The sequence below is a fragment of the Ostrea edulis genome, chromosome 4, assembly GCF_947568905.1.
Source record: "Ostrea edulis chromosome 4, xbOstEdul1.1, whole genome shotgun sequence".
NCBI lineage: Eukaryota > Metazoa > Mollusca > Bivalvia > Ostreida > Ostreidae > Ostrea > Ostrea edulis.
Window position 1 is genome coordinate 16,344,063 of NC_079167.1, and position 22,220 is coordinate 16,366,282.

The 22,220-nt window shown below is 34.2% G+C and overlaps 1 protein-coding gene across 14 annotated transcripts in view; it reads right to left on the reverse strand.

Moving 5' to 3' along the window:
- The window catches only part of LOC125668734 (heparan sulfate glucosamine 3-O-sulfotransferase 5-like), a 55,089-nt gene that overhangs the window by 15,412 nt on the left and 17,457 nt on the right, over positions 1-22,220 (reverse strand). For 2 of the 14 annotated variants that reach the window (XM_056162081.1, XM_056162080.1), the window contains exon 2: positions 4,107-6,125. The exons of 3 other annotated variants lie outside the window; for them this stretch is intronic. In XM_056162081.1, coding sequence (XP_056018056.1) covers positions 5,066-6,049 — 984 coding nt within the window. In that variant the 5' untranslated portion in view covers positions 6,050-6,125 and the 3' untranslated portion in view covers positions 4,107-5,065. 9 more of the 14 variants (XM_048903113.2, XM_048903116.2, XM_048903118.2 and 6 more) reach the window with 9 other exon arrangements.

Genomic DNA, 22,220 nt, shown 5'->3' on the forward strand with positions numbered 1-22,220 from the left:
CGTTAATGTTGATGCTGAAGTTTATGATTAACGATCCCGCATATTTTCAATTATCTTTTAATAGCCTAGAGCTTTCTCACTTGTGGCATTAGAAGTTATCTTCTAGAGGGAGACAACACAGTTGTCACCCTGTGCATGAGGGAGACATCACGAATTGTCTCCCTCCATGTGACTAGCCCTCGACCAATGAAATTGACTGTATTATTCTGAAGGATAATATAAATGTATGTCACGACGTACAGGTCTATAGTTGTATCGCGGGGAAAATGTCATAATATTTTCTCGCTATTTGCTACCGTTATCTAGTGTTCAAGCTGTATATGTTTAAATCTGTTTGTCAGATGATTTTTTTTCTTCAGTTTCCTTTGATAATATAAGTCTCATATTTTTAAATAAAGTGTGCACTAAAGACTGCAAAGTAATCTTATATTACTTTGTGACCTTGAAATCGCCCCCGATGTGTATAGTAATTTGGAATAAAGAAAACCAACGTGTGTACATATCGACTCGGCACAGGTGAAAGATGACGATATTTTATTTCGATCAAGGCATATTCATAAAGGTAACCTGTTGCAGATTTAGGATTGTGATACGGAAGGTAGAATATTTTGCCTCCTTTAGATAAGATTTGGTTGTGAATGTGGGAAATGCCCAGCATTTGAGTTGAAATTATGGAAATTGCTATATTTGAGAGGATATTGTACCGAATTATCACTTTTTAAATTTACCATATCAATGTCAACATATCAAGCCCAAACTGCAAATGATTTGAGTGCAATTTTACCTGTGCTGAGGTGATAAACAACTAAAAGTCTAGTGGATAAAAATAGCTCTACGTCACTTGTATGACGATGTAATAGTTAAGCGAAGGATTTCCCAATGTGATACAATGTTTGTTTATGTATTGACGAACGATTTTTATTAAAATTATGCAACGCTTGGAACAATTTAACATTAATTTGAATATGCTGTTATTACTTGTTATTTTACTCCGGACACCTTAACCTGCTGAGAGAGAGAAAGAGAGAGAGAGAGAGAAGGAGGTGCCCTTTTTTCCAACAATGTACTTTTTCTGTTATCATTACATGCTAATATGTTGGTTCTTTTAACAAGCAGAGTTTGATCTCCCCCTTTTTATATAGTAGTATTGAATTTTAGTGGAATGATAAAATTTAAGGAACCAATGAATTGAATTTCAGGACCAACCTCTTGCCCCTGAACCTCTTCCTCCCCCACAATTTAGGATTTGGAGCTTTTGTGTTTTGTTTTTGCTTGTCAAGAATTTTCAGACAATTGTGAGGTCAACCTCACCTCGCCTCTCCCTTTTTTGAAAACATTGTTACATACCTGATTATATCTATATTGTCGTATGTGTGTATGTGTGTGTGTGTGTGTATATATATATATATATATATACACACACACACACATATATACACAATGGTTTCATCATGCTTATCCAGATGTCTGTTATTTATCTCTCTTTTTTTTTTATAGATTACTCATGAGAGTCTTGGTATTGGCAATGTATTATATCTTGAACATAATTAAACATCAAATACTGGATATATATCTATATACTTCCCCTTCCCATCCCTTCAATTTGATGAAATGTATATTCTTAAAAGTGTTCTTTGTAAAATCGAAGAAACTAAACTTTGTTATTTTAAGAGATATGATACAGCCTGTTAAAACTCAGCCCATGATAAAGATTTTGGTACCGTAAGCTTTACAATACCCTATTTGTTACTACTATTTTATCTGAAGCTTATTGAAGACCCCATTGGTGAGCACGCCCCCTACTGCTGGTGCAAGGGCAGTGACTGCAAAAATGAAGGCCATGCTTTATCCTGACTTCTCAATAACACAAGTGATTTTAAATGGATGGTTAATCATTCCACTTCTAGATAACCAGGGTGTTTGAAATTACTGTGTTCGAGATATTGCAGTTATATAGTTAATTTTATCTGAACGGTGCATTTGCTTAGAGATATCAGGGATATTTGTGATATCGGTGTTCAAGATGCCAAAGGGCAACTGTATCACACTGTCTGTTGGAGGGCAAGTATACACCTGAACCCCAAGAGCAATGATCGCTACCCGACTGTTTCAATTAATACCTTAACTTTGTTTTGATGTGCCATTTTTAGCACATGCCTTTGTGTACTTGAATTTACTGTATAAAAGTAAACAACTGCACAATCATACGATGAAAATGACCATCATTAATTTGAGGCTGAAATGGTGCCGATTTACACCTTGTGTGGTAGTGTTTTACTTGGGTTTATAAGGGTCTAGCAATTTAAATATTTGGAAATTCTTTTGATTTTCAACCTGACTTATAATCAGAAACAGACATGTTCTGTGAATAAATTTTGTTGTCGTGTTGAAATTATTGTCCTACAGTTCTTCAGAAATCTGATCAACTAAAATAAACATATATTAGTACTACTAGTATGTAAAAGATTGGCTGTTCAAGTTACCTACAATCACTGGGTCATGATAGTCTGGAAAGATAACTCTAATTTCTGATAATGGTAAAAATTGTATATAATTATACAATTCTAAAGATCTCAACAACATTCTACTAAAAAAAAAGTTCTGCAAGTATCTTGGTATTCTAAATAGAAACCTTTTAATTCTAATTAAATCAAATTGCTTGGTATATAATCTAACATTAATGAAGTTTATATACATAAAATAAGAGTGATCAGCTGAGCTATTGCTTGCATACTAAGGAATAAATTGACCTTTAATTTGACAGATCACATTAGAGAGCCCAGTCCTGCTGCAGCAGGCTAGATGATTGATACCAAGGGACATTAATGTATAGCTTATCTCCTTGGTTCTCTCTTTGATAGTTCTGATAGGGATCTTTCCCACTCAGTAACAACTTTACAATGTCATGGTGTTTTTAACCTTTGACCCATGACCTTGAAAACCAATATGGATCTTCTTCCTATTATATCCTACTGAAGTGTTTATGGGCCAATTCCTTCAAGTATTATGACCCAGAAGCTATCCTGCCACCAGCCCATCTGTTGGTCTACAGTACAAGAATACTTTTATCATCCTGCAACTTCATTGATGGGGTAGTGATAAGGCAACATTGCATTGCCTTTTCATCATTGTACATGAAAGAAAAGACTGTCATTTGTGAGTTATGTTTTGTAGTCCCTAAAAGGATGATTTCTAATATTCAGTCCATAAACAACTGTTTTAGTTTGTCTTTCAAAGATACATTGTTTACAAATCTCAGAATCAATGGTGTAAAATAAATAATCAATATTGAAGAAATAATTTAGGATTGCCTGTTGATTTCAGAGTCAACACCACTTCAGTTCTCTTAAAAGTTACCTGCTGCAGGGGATCTGATGTCAAAGGCCTAATTTAAAACAGATGTTATTCTCGAAAAGTTTAAATGGAATTTGTGTGATTTGTGAATAGTATTAAAGTTCTTTATTAAAAAATTATTTATAAAAAGTATTAGAAAATTCCATTCCAAGTCTGACAATCAACAGAACTTGTTTATGGTCACTGGGAGCTTCAAGGTAGATCTGCATGTTTATACAAATGAGAATTTATGTCCCAGTTGAATCAATCCATTGAGAATAATTACATCTGGAAAGATGCAAACACTGGGAACATCAATAAGAAGATGTACTTTCTGTTGTACACCACATGTGCATTGTAGATGTATTTTGGTTTCTGTATCCCTTGTTTAACTATGTCCAAGACTGAAGCCCACCAATCCCCTCCCACACCTAGACAATAATAACACAAGCACACAATGTCTTTCAAATCCGACTTTTCTTACGCTCTGAGAGCTAGTAAACTCGTGTAAGTTACAGAGCCAATTCAAAAATTCAGAGTTTAGAAATTAATACACTGAGTGACACAATGGTGAACCAGTACTTCTTCTCCTTTCAAGATGCCACTTCAATTTGCTTATTGATATTTTAACAAAATTTTCATGTTTTAAAACAGAAAATAAAAATACTGCCAATTGCTGATAAAATCTTGATAAGAAAGAGATTTCTCCAGAATACTGTATGGTTGAATCACATTGCAATGAATGTGTCAAATAAAGCACACAATCAACAACACATGGCTAATATATTTTAATTGATTAAAGAGGCTGCATAGCAGCATACATATAACGTAAACTCCAAATAAACTGAAGGCAATCCCAGTTTTATATGATGACAAAAAAATCAATATATAACCATAAATAATCTGTATTGACTAGATTGGGAAGAGACTGTCAAAATATGAAAGCACTTTCTCACAAATTATGTATGTTGTATGCAGTGTGCATATATATATATATATATATATATATATATGAATATACAATTGTTTTTGTTATGCTCTCGTTGCAGCAGATACAAGATCATGTTTGTTCCAGTTGCTCCTCTGGGGGGGGGGGGGGGGGGGGGGGGGCAAATATGACACACACACAACCAATAAACAATGAATTTCAATCAAGTTAACAGGTCTGAAATGCACAGCAGTCAGTAAAACATTCACAGAATGCAAGTATTTACCTAGAACAGGTTGAGTAAAAGTGAGAGAGGGCAGATTGATTTGGATGTGTCCTGGTAAAGTCACACAGGGATCTTTTAAAAATAAATATACTGTAAACTTTAAACCGTTTCATCAAAACAAAAACACAATTGATTAAGTGCCTCTGTTTTCTACTTATTTGCCTTGCTTTGTGACATAGAAGTTATAGCATCAAGAAGGGTTTGTCAATGTAACAGAAATACAGACCAATCGATAGACTTTTAGTGAAAGGAAGTTTGAACTCCTGCATGTAATGTGAGTCTAATCATGGAAACCCCTTAATTCTACATTCTGTCTACTGGTAATTCATAATGTGATTTTACTTCTTTTCTGCATACTACCATACCTCGAAGCAGTTTTAATATTTCCAATATTCTGTAGGTTTTGGATTTTATATGAGGGAAAAATCAAACACACCACTTTTGTATTTCAATGAGCACTTCCTCCAAAAAAAAAAAAAAAAAATCAAAATGCTGCAAAGTCTGACTCATCACCCCCATTAATCCCAGTCAAACCTTTGGTCTATTAGGGAGAAAAGCTTTTTGTTATGGGGCCTAAAAAAATCATTGAGTTTTTGTAGAACACTCTGCTCTATGTAAGGATGTTTTCGACCTTTGGTTAACCCTAAGCACTTTTGTTCCACCTTTTGAGTCCTCATGCAGTAAAAGCCCCTGGTCACATTGAAATAAATGTTTTTTTCTGTCACTTTGGTTGGAAGTCCAAGGAATTGCTCTACTTTGTTAATTTCATTAAGAGGGTCCGTAATTAATCTATCACCATCCACAACATGAATCTGTTCCCTTTTAAAGAATTTCAGCCATCTCAGGAGATGATGGTAGTACACACTAATTTGCACAGCCCTGAAGCCAGTATTGACTGCATTGGTCTTTTTATCAATCACCAGATCCTCAAATTTGTCTGTGTCCTTTCCTTTGGCTAATTTGTTGTAATATACCTGAGTATAGTCTGAAATGACTCGAGTGGTAGGATTTCTGAGCAACACAATTAACTTAATGGAACTGTTCATTCGATATATTCTCTCTGGTGCTTTTTCTGTGATGAAGTATCTTGGACTTTTTTCTAATGTTATTTGTTCTGGATATGTATAAGGCATGTGGTCCTTGTACCACTCATAGCCACGGTTGTAGTTCCTGTCATCATCGAAGAAATGCACTTCCTGATCTGCAGGTTGAATCCATGGGTGAAGACCAAGAAACTCTAACAAAGCCCTAGTCCCACATTTTCGAGCACCGATTATTATGCTCTGTGGGAGTCGTTTTAGTCGGCTATTGGAATGAAATCTTTCAGTGATGAGTTCTCCCTCTTCTAAGAGTTTACGGACACTTCCCACTGTTAATGAATCTTCATCCATATCACTAACAGAAACACTGTTCCAAACTATTACATTGGAATAGTATGTAAGGAACGCTGTTACACACAATATAACAGCAACAGACAGAACCCGGAGACCCTTGTTCTTCATCTTTGCTAGCACTTATGATTTACTCGTGCACATTTAACGATCTTCTATCTCTGCTTTCATTTTCAATCTGCTCCATCTGAAAAATACAATTACATTATTAGTCATTACCAGCTTATCAAAACTCATACTGTAATCTAAGTCTGAATGTCTGTCCTCTGGTCATAAAACTGCCACCTTCTCCTTCAAAACTGTCCATTGATCTAGAACAAATAGCCCAGCACTAGCCTTATAATTTCATTTAAATATAGGTTTGATGAAATTTTCCCTGAGAAAATATATTATCTTTCATTCAGGAAGGGTGTAGTTTTATTGCCAGCAATAATAAGACATTTCAAGTGAAGTCATTCCAGTCATCCATACAATTCAACAAAACAGATTTTCTACCAACTTTTTGATGCACAGTACTCACTTACATACAGCAACCCTAAAAATAACACAACATCCATTTTATAATCTCCCTCTCTCATTAGAAACATATCAACACATTTTTAATCAAAGCCACAAATGGCACACTGAAATCCTTAGGTTTTCCAAAGCAGGTCTTTGAAGCTGCTAAGCCTCTTCCTTTAGAAAAGAAAATTATTCTGAATTTACAGCACAGTTACTGTAATTTACCTCCAAAGGGCCATATTGTAACCTTTATAATTCCCAGATTACACAGTGCTTCAGACTGACATCACCACAGACAAAAAAATAAATCCCTGGGTCTATTGAAGACAAAGATTCCTAGATGACATGATGGACATGACAAAAAAGAAAAGAAAGTACTTCATCCTAGTGCCCAGGTGTGAAAGTTGTCCAGTGATAAAACAATTTTTAAGCACAGGTAAATCCAGAAATAAGAATTGTTCCACCTGGGCTTGATTAAAACTCCCCTGATCAGTGCCAGTCCAAAGTAAATCCTATTGTTACACACAAAAAAAAATGTTTCAGTCATTTAATATTTCCTTATAAATTCTATGCAGTCCTGTAATAATGGACAGGGGTCACATCTCTGATAAGTATATTCCGTATTTAGATATGGGCTTTAAAATGTTTCATTTTATTGATTGTTTAGATATCCATTGATGGTCACTGGTGATCTTATTGCTAATAATGGCCAGCTTGCAATCTGAAGCAGGTATTTAATCTATGTGTCGAAAAAACAATGGCATATCTATCATGAAATCTTATCAAGATATACTTTTATCTGAATAGAAATGACGGGCTTGTCTTTTAAATGCAGATCATCTGTGCACTAAATAAGTAGTCATTTCAAGATAATAACATGGAAAACAAAATCTGCAATTACTAAACACAAATTTTAAAACAGAATCATTCAAAAGAAATCTAAAAGCTTTCTAATTTACCTGCTTCATGTACCAATAAATATCATCTGACGGATTGATTTGTAGTAAATGACTTTATTGGGAAACTGTTAGAACTTGGTTCAGCAAGGAATCACAATACATCATGTCAACCCTATAACAAAACAACGGTCTGTCTTGCAAATTAGCACACATCCAATCAGACTGTCCTGTCAAAGGTCTAAACACTACGCTCTATACCAAACTCACTCAGTAATAAAATATCCAATAAATGAACATTAGCGTATTGTCCTCTGTCTAATGTTCTTTTCATAGCAAACTGCATCTCCATTTTGCCCTCTTAAATATTATCTCACAGTTCCTCACTCTTATTTCAAAAAATACAAGCAAAATGCATCCCCATTAATCGACAGCTACATGGAAAGACAGTTTATCTTGATGTAAATTTCTGATAAAAAGTCAGTGACTTAAGTCATGGACCTTCTTCCCACCCCAGCTTGCCATAAGGATGGCACACTTCATGGGTGACTAACCAGTCACAGGTGACCGAAGATAAAGGTTAAGAAGTCCATTCTTCATTTTCCCTTGTCTGTTCAGCTTGGATTATTGAAATTACTCTTTTCAGATCTGTCAAAATCAATAAGGATTTCTACACCATTTTTACTTTTACATTTAATCAAGTATTAAAACAGAACAATTTGTCATCCATCAGTTCTTCATATTTACTTAACGTACATTACATACTTCAATTGATTGAAGGTCACCTTTCCAATATTTACCAGTGTGAAAACTGTCAACACTTTTTAATAACATTTTGATCAATGTCTTTTCAAAGTGGAACAAATAGTGTTCAATGGGATTCTATGCATAATTACATGCAGTTTCCAATTAACTAAATCCTTCTCCTGTGGTGAATAACAGACATTGGAAACAACCGTCTATTTCCATGTTAATGTAACTTGGACACAATATGACTCATGGCTTTTGTGATGTCAATGAGGGGATCAGTACCAGCCATTTATAAAAAGGGGGAATACATGTATACGGGGAGGAAACACGAACAATACAATATCTCATTAGACATGAATCATGCAGCCAAAATCAATTCAAATTAATTTGAGGGAAAATTAAATCGATCCCAAATTTTGAGAAAGGCTATTTTGTGTAGGCTAACAAGTCAGTGTGTAGATTGTGACATACTTGAGACCTACTCAAATGCCTATCATTCATGTTAATAACCCTTACATTACAATAATGGAAGAGGAAAATCCAATGAAATGCTGGACAAAATGTGTCATAAGAGAATAGAAAAATCACTCCTGTCTGTCACAAACAATTACATTTCTTTGCTGTTTTCTGACAATATAATTGCGCAATGCTGAATTTCAATAACCACAAACAAAAACTGTCATTCGTCTTAAAAGTCAGAAGCTGTTGACCACACACACTAAATGCCATGATGGTCAATCCATATCTACAGCAAAATTAATATTTTATATGAATAAATTCATAACTTGCATGTCACCAGTTGGTGGCTAAGATATCAGTTAAAAAGTCTCGTTTTTTAAAAGTAATTGACAAACATACACATGATCTGTGTATAAATCCCAACAGTTAGAATTTTAACCACAAAATTTCAGGAAAAGTATCTGTATAATCATATGATGCACATCTCAATTTTGAGATATATTTTAATAAACTTGTTATTTAGTTCGTAGACTTTAAGATGAGATAAGAGAGAACCAATGAAAAGACTGTGTCTGACAGCTAACTTCTTAAACCTTTAATCACAAAGACTCCCAATAGACTGCTTTATAATAACAAAATGAAATATTAAATTCCCATTAATATTGCATTCTAATATTGCACACTTATTGATCAGAGTTCAGCAGCTGTCAATGATAATTGCTTGGTGTTCAAATACTTACTCAAAAATCATAGCAATCCTTAGTAGTTTCAGAAAATTTGGTAAATTCCCTACAGAATTGTAACAACAATCTCCAGTTAGTGTGTTGACCATGCAATTTCACCATCTCTGTTCTATGTTTTTCAACAACTCACTGAGTCAGGTTGATAAAGAATGGTAAAATAAACATTAGTGAGATCGTATTTCTGAAGCTACAGACTGCTGCATCTCCACATTCGCATCCTTCGATAAAGACTCCTGATAAACTTTACTCTTTTTACCTCCCACTTTTTATGCACTGCATGGAAACTTCCTCATGTTAAGAGATAACAAAACTAAGTCCTATCTTTAAGATTCTATGTACATGTAATCATATTTTTAGCCACTACAAGAGGATCTTCAACCATCATAAACACCAGTAGCTGAAATAATTTATTTCTTTGATGCCATATTGTGAGAAAGCCAGTTTGTGCTTTTTTCAGAGAGCCTGAGTTTACAAGATTTGTTTGCTTTTTTGTTTTATGTCCATTGGAGAATTTTCACCCACATTGAAAGGTCACCAGCTTCAGAAGATTTAGACCTCATGCATGGTGCTCAGGGTCATAGCTGGCATGGGACCTTGTTTTTTAAGGTCTCATCTGAAAAACCTGTGACTCACACTTTTAAATACCCGTGTTTGATAAAGCAGCAATCACTATTTTTATGTTTTATAAGTATGACATGGGCAAAGTATGAGAGGGACTCGAACCCATGACCTCCTTGGTCACAAAGCAAGTGCTATTACCATTCAGCCACCAAGACATGGAACTGTTTTTGCAAGATGGACTATTTTGTTTGCTTAAGGTTGGCGAGACCCATGGGCTGTAAATGAGAAAACCCATCTCACCAAAAATAAGAATAAAGGATTCACAAAAATTTCAAATATTACAGGAACATTCTGTAAACAACAACTAATTGCCCTGAAACTGCCAAAAGGCAAAAAAAATATATATTCTTTTTATAAAACGACCTTGCAAAGAAAATTCTGCAGTGTCATTAACAGAAATTGTTAAAATAGTCCAAAACAATAATGCGTAACACATGTAAAGTAACTTAATCAGTCAAGAAGATCAGGAAAAATTGCTGATCCCTAACCAAAACTTTAAATCTAGACTTTCACTTTACTGGCATTTGCAATAAATCAATTCTGGGGGCCTTTTCCACATTTTGAAAACAAATTGAAGATAAGACATAAGAAAGCAGTTGCCTCTCTCCGCATCTCAGTAATACAGTCATTAGCGAGTCCAACCATCCATGAAATGTGTAACAAAGCATTCGGAGAGCATACATTAAATAATTACCTTAGAAAACACGTACAAGTCAGTGTACAGAAACTACAAAATTGACATTTTCTTTAGTATGGATTCTTATTTTTTTACAAAAAAAAAAAAAAAGATGGCATATGGAAATCCTTCATAAATTTTTCAGATTTCATCGAGGTCTGCTTCAGAGCACATATCATAAAAACCTTCATTAAGGCTCTGAGGAGACGTGTGCTTTTAAAATTTTCAAACTCACCGGATATTCACAAATATGATTTCCATTTCTCTGAGAAAATAATCCTCAAGTCATTTGAAGTGAATGTATTCTCTCCTCAGCCAGAGGAAACTGAGAGCTAGCTATTTTGATAGCTGACAAACTATCTACAAATTGGATACACATGCGCCTTGCACACCCAATAAGTGCTCCAACTTCCAGTGTCATAAAGTTTCTTTACATTTCAAATCACATTAAGGCCTTCAGAATCTGTCAAAAGTGACCCCTGGACTTCAGCTGTTTTCAATTCATTATTGCCACGTTATTGTTGATGTGACACATTGTTAGTTTGCATGTCAAGAAAACATCCTATAACCAATGTTTCTAAACCCAAGACTTCATTAGCAAATCCTCCATCTTATATTACTAACTTTATCATGCTGGTAAGCTTTGCTTTTTAGTTCCATAAATCATAAATGTACTGGGATTTTTTATGTGCAACATGTTATTGAGAAAATATATATCGAACATATTCCAAGACTGGTAACCCATATCTTTGCTTGAGAAAAACATGATCATTAAAATGGGTACTTATCTTGATTACAAAACCATTCAGGACCTTACTAGACAAGTAACAAACTTACTGCTTCAATACATGCAAGCACAATTTACCAAGATCTGACCTTTTGGAGAATCATTAGTCAATTTCAAAGCAGTCTTTTAAAATCTCCTTGTTACAGCAATGAGAGTGAACAATTGATTTGTAAATATTTTCTAAGGAAATCGTCAACCAATAATTGCTGAATTTGTCTTTGAACAACGGGCTGATCAATGTAACATCAAATTAACTCTTCACACCTTGCAAGTTGCAACAAATGAACATATATCGAAGTAGAACAAACCAATAATGTAATACGATCTCAGAATATATCCATCACTACTTTACAGGAAAATATTGTCATTGGTCTGAAGTGTGCTACAAAATAGAAAGGTTGAGATTTCAAATGTGTACAGGAACGTGTACAATATTACGCACCCTTTCTGTTTTTGTATTCTGTATCATGTAAAATAAATGTGTATGAAGATTTTGCTCACTTTGTTTTGTGTCCTTAAAAATGATGCCATTTATGTGTATGATGCTTTGGAATTTGCTAACACATGCGAGGACACTGATTTGTTGCATACATTTGTATGTCTACTCTTAAAGAAGACGATGTGAAAAGTCCAGGTTCGAATCTGGATAACTTGTCTGAGGAACAGTTCTATTTATTCTTCTGGTTTCAAAGGAATGCCAATTTCTCGTCTGTGTGAGGCACTGTCCCTCTGTCCCGTGTGACACAAGTTTGACTTCAGTTAATGGATAAACATGTTCAAAATATGTGTAAATGAAGCTAGAAATCCTATATAATGTTTAAAAATCAAATTTCCATATGTCAGTCAGCTAGTTTTTAAAAGCTACAAGTTTGTACTTACATGTAGACGCCACTCCACAAGTTATGAGAACAGGTAGAAACCTTGTCATCACCAAAAGTGATGACGTACGTAATACACGAGTAATTTCCGTGATAGTCCTAATACCCGTACTCATACACATTTGAAATCTCAACCAAAAATTTGTCGTGTGTAAAAAAAATTCTATTTGATGTCCCTCAACTTCTGGGGTATAACATAGTTGAAATAATATACAGGATTAATAGTGTAACTTATTCACTGTATCATCTAGCTGGTATCATGTCACAATGCAAACTAAATTTACCGGATAAAATATGCAGAGCAAGGGAATTTCAAACATCTAATAAATGAAATGATCAGAAATTGACTCAGCATTTAAGCCTCCAATTTGAAAAAGGTCATTGTAACAGATCTTTTCATTAAATGATACACTTAATTTCCTCGTAAAATCATACCCCATGAAATACTTCCCATCAAACACATACCACTAGGAATTATGTGAAATTCTCAGTAACATACCAGTTCATCAAGTGACTGCAGCTTTATGTAATCTTCTCAGTATTACATACAAGTTCACCAAGTGAATGCAGCTTTATCAGGTGGAAAGTACGATACTGCTTTGCAAATTAAGATCCTGATATGTCACAAATGTTTCCCATCGTGTGAAATTGACAAGTCATTGAAGGCTATATACACTTCATGTTCTCTAAGAGCACAGATCACGAAAGGTTAATGAATTCCAAGTCAAATCTATTCCAAATTAAACACTAAAAGATGAAAGAAACCCTTCCATTGATAGAATATGTATATCTTGCATTAACTCTGAAGTAAAAATCAAGCTCTCCCAGTAGAAAACATATTAATGTGTTGTCTATCAAAGTTGCAAAAATAGAATTTTTGATACATATAAGCACACTATTAAACTACATACATGAATTCGGTACTTTATGGCTTTAGACTGTCTATATCGATAAAACAACAACAAAAAATACTTCACCTGAGAAAAAAAAGAAAACAAAAACTCACATTCCAATTCTTCCACCTCCATTCAACAAACTGTTAGAAATATATTGTAAACATGGTATATGGACATAAACTCTAGCCTTCCAGTCCTCATACAACAGTGGGTTGTGTCTCTGTGCTTCAGTGGTCCTTTGTAATAAACTCCAATGTCCTTAATATACCAGGTAACCTTCCTCTATTCCATTTAAAAACTTGGTGAACATTTTTTGATTTGATCTTGTGTCAGCTGCTTCGACAGACTTCTACATCTTGGTCACCCTGTCACCAATGCTCCTTTCTCCTGCGTTTTTATGACATTTCATGCACCACTATCGACTGTCACTGTGCTCTCTGTATTGTATTCAGTGTTCCTGCATTAACACACCTTTCTGATCAAAGAGCTTGAACCATAGTGCATATAAAAAGAGACCAATGACATTAATATAAGGGACCAGGTTCATAAAAATTCAGTGTTTTATCACATTGAAATCAAATTAGGAGAGATTTATCTAATGATTTTTTTCATGCATCACAAGTCACATGAGGTGATCATAAAGCATTGTGTGGATGTAAAACAATTTCAGATCAAAGGAGTTATATTAGCTGAGAAAACTGCCCTTAGGACACAATGATAAATGTAGTACATTGATGACCACTGGTCAAGGGTTGAGATGACCCCCTGGGTAATGTGACACAGAGCAGTGAGACACAGGGTAGATACTCTGCAGATAAAACAGCTGATAAGGCCCACTGTTTGTAGTGAACAATTAAAATCAGCCACCTGAACATCTGATAATTTTGTTTCATACACCTTCATATATACTAGTCTACAAGGATAATCCATGTACTTCACAGTGGTCTCTTATCTTTTCCTGTAAAGTTGTCAACACCTGTTTCTACATTATTACACAACTCTTCATATCTTTAATGTCTTACACACTTCATAAAAAAACCCACTAAGTTTCTGGGAAATAAAAAGGTACCTACACAATATGAACATTTTGTGACGTACTTTGAAGTGAAGTTCACATTGTTTCCACTTGATTCTAAGCTTAATATCTCCACTTTAAAAAGTTCAATGATTTCAGTTACAATTATGAAAATGCAAACTTCCAATCTAATTTTTTCAACACAATAGCCCATTTTGATCCCAAAATTTTAAATGTAAAAAATGTCTTTTTGAAATGGACACCTACAGCAAAAACATGCCACTCAGACATGCCTTGGGTGGTCTTCACTCTATAATATTCCAATCTTATATTAGACAAAATCAACTTCATGATTTCTTTTAATTCAAATTATACTCTTGTGAGAATTTACCCAAATAAAGCAAAAACACATAAACAAGTAAGATTGACAAGCAAAGCTTTCATAGTAAAAATTTATGATGAACTGATGAGGAGAGATAGACACCTGATAAGACTGACCTCAAGTCCCCCTGTACAATTTCGTTCCTATCAAATAACCCTCCAAAATACTCCCCTCAATGTCATTACACAGGCACTCAATCTTCATGGCAGCAAAAGAAAATTATCACTATTCTTCATCTCACAGGTAACCATGCATTATAACAATTTACTGACCTATGAAATGACATTGGATAGGCATCAGTGTTTGCAGCAAAGTATCAGTTACCAAGAATACACCAGTTTTGGAAAGGTTAACAGAAAACAAGTGATCAGGTGACCAAAGTCTCTCCTCCCACAGGTCCGGACCTTATTCCATCATCTAATGATGATCTGAGGTTCTGTTTCATGTCAGGATACAATGAAAACCATGTTATATTGTACCAGGAAGACTTTAATTCGCAGTAGCATTTGTAATTTACTAAAATTTGAGTTCATTGTCATTATCTTTTTAAAAAATTTATTCATCAAGCCCACACCATCCCAGTACTCTTGAATTTAAGTGACAATTAAACTGTCAAATCTCTTAAGAGTTGCATCATCTTTGTAGAAAAATACTGAAATTAAATACAGTCACTTTAACTGTTATGTCAGTGAATAATGACAAAAACATATTTTAACATGTTATCATAACTCAATCATGCAATACTCTGCTGCCTTATGTTCATCAATAATATCTAGAACAGACACACTGAGTCACAACTCAGTTCACAATACACTACTCCAACAAGTAAGAACCTCGGTCCCTATACGCTCCTTGTTGCATTAAAAATAAACAAAATAAAATGATATAAAAATAAAATTTAGTGAAAATAGAATATATGATGACAGAATAAAAGTGTTGCAGCTGAGCCTCTATACTAGGACTAGTGGTTACCAGCCATTAATGCCAATCAAAACAAAGTCGCACTTAGCAATATCACACTTGGAACATGGCATAATCAAGCTGTGCATTTCAAATATACACTGGGTCTAGATTTCATGTATCTTTTTATAATGACAAGCAATTGATTACAAAATATATCAAAGAATTCGAAAATCAAAAACTTTCCATTCTAATGATTAAACAATTATAACAAAATATTGGGTATTAATAATTGGGCAACATATTGTATTCTCTCCAAAATGATGAAAGACCTGTGTAAATTGCAAGGAAAGAGCTTAGACAAAGATATTACATAAATGTCAAGTATTACATGTACCAGTGCGTGCAAGAAAACACAGGGGTAAACAGAACTGGCGACAAATTAACTGGGACCTTTTCCTCCCACACTCGGCAAAGTAAATACACACAGGATGCAACTTTTAATTGGAATTTAAGATTATTACCAATGATAGAACTAAGCATTGCCAATGGAAAAATGATTCATTTTGCTAACTGCATTTGATGAATATTGTGTATGCATTGATCAATGAATCAAATGTGGTGGCATACATCACAATTTATTTCAGGGGAAATTTGAGAAAGCATCAACCATCAATGCAATAGATAAAGCATAAATGGGATGCCAAAATCACACAGATTACTCCTTGTCCTGCCGCTTAATCTGAAAGGGTGCCTTTACAGTTGAATAACCTGAAGCTAATAATTGTTAATTTACTAAAAGGAATACTGGTAAAATGGCAATATTGCATGATATATCGTAGTATAGACGAGACAAATGAAGAAATATAGAGTTTATTGTGGACAATTTTCAATGGTAATGGCAACCCATATCAACAATATTTGATATTCTGTGTTGTTTATTGATATCGAGAACAGACTTGAAACGTAGTCAAATGAGGAACATTTCAAACAATATGATGAAAATCTAAAGATGTAGTCACGAGTGTATTCTATATTGTATATTTTTACACTTTTGACATTATCTGAATGATATAATTGCATTTACAATGCAAATTCTTCTACTGAAATATAGTATACATGTACAATTATTGACATTTTCTCAATATTTTATTGTCAATTATTGTTTTATTATATGATTGAACAATTGAAAACATTGAAAATGACTACTACAGCCTTAAAAATGATACCTGCAGTTTCTGTTTTTAATATTACAGTATAATTTGTCCAAACCGGCCTCTGAGTACTCCGGCGCTCTGTCAATTCTGGCCACAAAATATAGTCCCTAACATTTCTTTAACAAATCCTTTATTGATAATTCCCTGTACTCCGGATACTGCATATTCTGTATATCGGCCGGCTTACACAATCCCAACTGCTATCAATTAACTTTCATTATCCTGTGTAAACCGGCCCCTCGATGATACACCACCCTAATTGTTGGGGTCAATTGTATTCGTGTACACAGGGTCCCAACTGCTCGTAATTAGCTCTAATTATTGCTTTTAAACCAGGCACCCCACGATGACCAACCTGTGGGTATTTGGCCGATCACGTGTGGTGTGCATAAAGGGTGTCTCAAGGGAAGCCACAGGTAAGTAAAAGAGTGCAATTGGCGATGAGTCACGATCAGTTTAAAATAAAACCTGATTTTTAGGGGTGCACTTTTCAATTATGACAGCACCACGCATGAGGTAATGGCGCCCTCCCCCTAACGACAGAGACGAGAACTGACATTAAAAGACAAAGTTCAATTAATCGATGAATTCGATATATTCTTGGAATGAAACAAAATCGGCAATAATCCCGTTATGTTTTCCAAAAGCAGGGTTTCCCCTCGTGGACTTCTCGGAGCTCTACGGCGAGTCAGACAGTGATGATATACAGTTAGTTAGCACAACTCGCCATGTCCGGTCGATCACTTGGCATTGCATTAGTTTCCGTTTCACAAATTGAGACAGTTGAAAGCGATACATTTACAATGAAAGCTGGGAAAGACAAACTTGACAAACGTACATAATGTACTACTTGATAACGGCGACGATGTAGACGAAATTGACAATTTACCAACAGAAAATTGCGCGAATAATTCCAAGATTTTTAACTGTGTAATAAAAATTGAAACTTTTTCAAATGAGCACGACAATGAAACACTGACATTTATATTTTTACATTTTGAATTCTTTTGTGATATAATAAAACGTTAGCAACCATTACACACGTATGCATAGATAATGAATACAAGAAAAACAACTCTCATTCTTGTCAACATTCTGTACTCCGGACTCTGTGCAAACCGGCCAATTTCTTTGGAACCACACAATAGCCGGTTTAGACAGATTATACTGTACTAAATACTTTGGAACATCAAAACTGGCTATTAGAAGTAACTACATGTATACTAAACAATACCTGATTGGTCATCTTTAAATTGGGTTTGATGTTACTATATTTTAACAAATGTTAACTCAAGTTCGTGCTTGAAGTACAATAATGCAAAACCTAGTAAAATATGGGTAGAGATGCAAATTTTCATTGAATAACGAAAAAAATCCTAATCAATTTGTCAAGTTGGAAATTGCCAATTTCATTTTGGTAAAATGTTGGAGAAATCAAATTATATTCACCTTGAAGGCATGTGCAGGTGAACAGAGAGTTCCATTTCTCTAGTTTGTTGATCATATAATAATTAATATACAATTATTGATATATAATGTTCAAGCTCCAGCAGAGGTACACTATTCACCAAGCCTGATGGTAAGGTCGTATTTTGAAGGTAGCCAAAGCATTGTCTTGACCAAGAAAATGTCAGTAATTGATATATCATCGACCTTGGATAACTTAAAATATCAAAACTGGCTACTAGAACTAATTATGAAATGATACCTGGTCAGTCATCTTTGTTTACGGCTGGAGTGCAAGACTTAGTTGTAAGTTATTAAAGATGCATTAAAGATGCAAGTTTTCAGTGGACCACCAACACATGATAACCAATCATACATGTATCAATTTGGGAATTCTCAATTAATTTTTGATTTGATGTTGGAAAAATCAAATTGTTATATTCACCTGAAAGGCATGTGGAGATAATATAACATTTTATTTTTTTCTAGTTTCATAGAACTCAGTCAAAAGAACAGTTGAAGTTATTAAATCATATAATAACATGAAATATTATAAACCTGGAAAGCTACAGAGTGCAGACTATTGATAGATTTCCAGCTCTGACGTGTGTTAGTGTGTGTGTGGAGAGAGAGAGAGAGAGAGACAGACAGACAGAAAGAGAACCTTTGGAAGAGTTTGAGAGATATGTCACATTTATCATGTCACAGGTGCTGTGATTCTCAGTAATACTTAATCAAGCCCAAAGATACAGAAAAAGAAAAGAAAAAAAAACATCATATCATAGATTCATAGCTTATCATGACAGACAAAAGCAGAGCTAGTGCTTGTGTATTCATCATAACACAGAGAAAACATTCAGAAGAATAGGGAAACATCAGCTTTATAATCACGTCACAGGTGCTGCTTCAGTCAAAGACAGATATACCCCAACCTATCAGGACCAATAAACAGAGCAATCAAAGGATGAAAGAAATAGCCCAGATAGTTCCTACAAATAAGCTTTTAATCTGAATTACAATCCACTGTTTGGCAAAGGATTGAGGACACAATGTGATTTCTGCAGACAAAAGCCCAGAAATTAAATATCACTTGATAAGGGGTATATGGTCAGAGTGAACTACTGGTGTAGATGGTCAAATATCTGCATGTGGTCACACCAAGATTAAATTATCCAGGTCCACTTGAAACTTGTCAAAAATGACACCTAGTGGTCATAACAATTTCAATGATTATGCCCTTTTATAACCCAGCAAGCAGTTTCCTGTGGACATATTAATACATAAATACATTTACATTGTGAAAACCCACAGTGTGTTCTCAGCAAAGATCTGAACTCTGGAGGGTTTCAATAGCTTGTAATTATGCAGCATCTGGCAAGCATTTTAGAAATATATACATATGTGTCTACTCTTTCATAACATCATATTATAGGATATTTACTCTGAATGCATGAGCAATGAAGTAAAGTCAACATCATTATGGGAACGTTGAAAAAGCACACGTATATGTTTGTTTTGTTGTGTACCACAGCAGTGTATGCATATCTAAGGACACTTTGTTGAACTGATTGACATTTTTGTCAACACAATGTTTCATTTATAACTGAAAAAATGATGGAAAACAAAATTTGTTAGAATTTTCCCTCAGATATAGAGATGATATCAACTTCAAGGGGGAAAATCTTCTTCAAATTAAAGCAAACTTAATGCACCATAATAATGTCCTAGATATATTTCAAAACAATTCTTCATAAATCATACATGTAAATACTTCTGTTATAATCAACAGTGAGTTAAATTCATTTCTAGCAAATGTCCTATGGACAAAATGTCAGTTTTGATGTAATCTCACCAACTCAAACTTCCACAAATCTTATAATATACAATTCTAATATATCTTTTAAAATATGCATTCACCAAAAGAGAAATAAGATGATCACAATCATGTTCAAAGGTGATTAAAACTATTCATTATACTGTAAATTTCAGGGGAAAAACCGAGATAAAAACAAACCTTTCTCTGCAGCCTTCATCCCTCAACATCTAACAATTTTTCAGATGCCAGGAAATTTAAATATTTATATTCCAATGTCACTGCCTGACAAAAAACAAACCTCAACTTCCTAGAAAGAAATTCTTATCTCAAAAGAAAGTGTTTTCAATGCAGAGGCCTATAGATACTTTACAGAAATACAGAGAGAGGTTATAACACATAGATTAAATAAGCAACAGACTCCCTAAGCTCAGGGAAAAAAAGAGCTCAAGAATATACACCTAACATCCCCACAATGACTATGTAATACCCTGAACCTTGCGATGGACAGTTTATCAAAACAATACTTCATCTAGAGAGTAAGATTGTACAATTAACAGATAAGAGATCAAAATTAACCATTAAACTTCAATCTTCCCTGGTTTTCTTATCATATAAGTGTTCATTTTGAAGACAGCATCATTTGTGGATGTACAGTTATCAGGCCAATATAAGCCCCTACATATTGTGTTGTTCCAAACCAAATAAACACATTTGCAGTACATTATGGGATTAACCTTGCTTCCCACGATTTTGGTAATTTTAAGTGTCTATGAAGAAACTGTCCATGAAAAAAAAAAATCTACTTCCACTTTCTAATTAAAATAAATTTCAAAATTTTAATAGATTTTATATTTTAAAAATCAATATTAAATACATCTACTGACCATGTGACTTAATCTCCTTACAGTGGATTATAACTTAACACGTACTGTAACTTCTGTGCGGAACGAAATTTACTCATAAGGTTAATGTGATATGATCTTTTATTCTGCTATAAAATACCAGTAGTCAGGACTGGTAAAAATAACCCCCTAAAAAATTAAATTAATTATGCCATTAACAGACACAATCAACTTTATAGGGGGATGCTCATGGAGCATTATGGAAATGCATTCATTAGAGATGGCGAAAAGAGATTAGGAAACCCAATCAGGAGGCGGCCATGCTGGCTGTGTGAGGACGATGAAAACTTAATCAAGGCACTCAGGTGTTGTTGACAGCAAGTGATTAAAGATCGTAGAAAAAAATACCCCACCAAGAAACAGCAGTCTTCTCTATTTAAGTCAAAAGCAAACAGCCTGTCTTGAGTTCTTGATCTTCAGCCTTTTTAGATGTGGGATTTCACCAATCAATGTGATGATGCCCAGAGAATCAAGGTTGAACAATATGCTTTATCATCAATGATATGAGGTTTCATGAATAAAAGCAATTAAACAGAAAACTTCAAAGATATCTTGCAGATCTGCCATAAAAAACTGAGATAATGGCATGAATAGACCAATTTAGATATGATATAGTTCTGAAAAATATGATACATCAATTCCCTTAAAGTACTGACTATTATATACATCAAAAGATTTCCAGTGGTAAAAAAAAAATCCATGCATTTGAATACCGACCTCCATTATTATTTCTTCCGTATGAAGCTAATTTGTTTGCTATTGTTACTATATTAATCTCCATCCTGCATGTCATAACTCCATCTCATTTAGTTAATTATGAATATATGGCGATCTAACTATGTCCACTAAGATGTCATGAAGAAGTACACACGGTATAACAACTCTTCTGGATTTGTCTATTTATAATCTAAGCCAAGGAAGTACACCCTCGTAACATCAAATACCACAAAGCTGTGTGTGTAACTGTGAACATCCTGTATAATCACAAATGAACCACTTTAATGTATCCATATAATCATAAAATATTCCAGTCAGTTAGATTTCTTTGTGTCTAATTAAGATCCACTAAAACGACAGAAAAATAATTAAAACTTCTTTTGCTACAATTTATTCAACATTTCTTCAAGAAAACTCATCTCTAATGAAAACTAGATGTGTTGGAGCGACGTGCATGCTCCTGCTGGCAACAAAAATTTAAGTCTAGGCTGTTTTACTCATGTGAAGTGAACTCATAATATATATCTATATTCCAAATTTCATTTCAAAATGTGAGTTGTTTAAAATTTCCTTAGGCCAAGGGCCATAACTCTGATAAACGTTACCCAACAAGCAAAGAAGTATCTATATCACAAATTTCAATTGAAAATGTCCATAAATGACTGAGATAATGAGCAGAA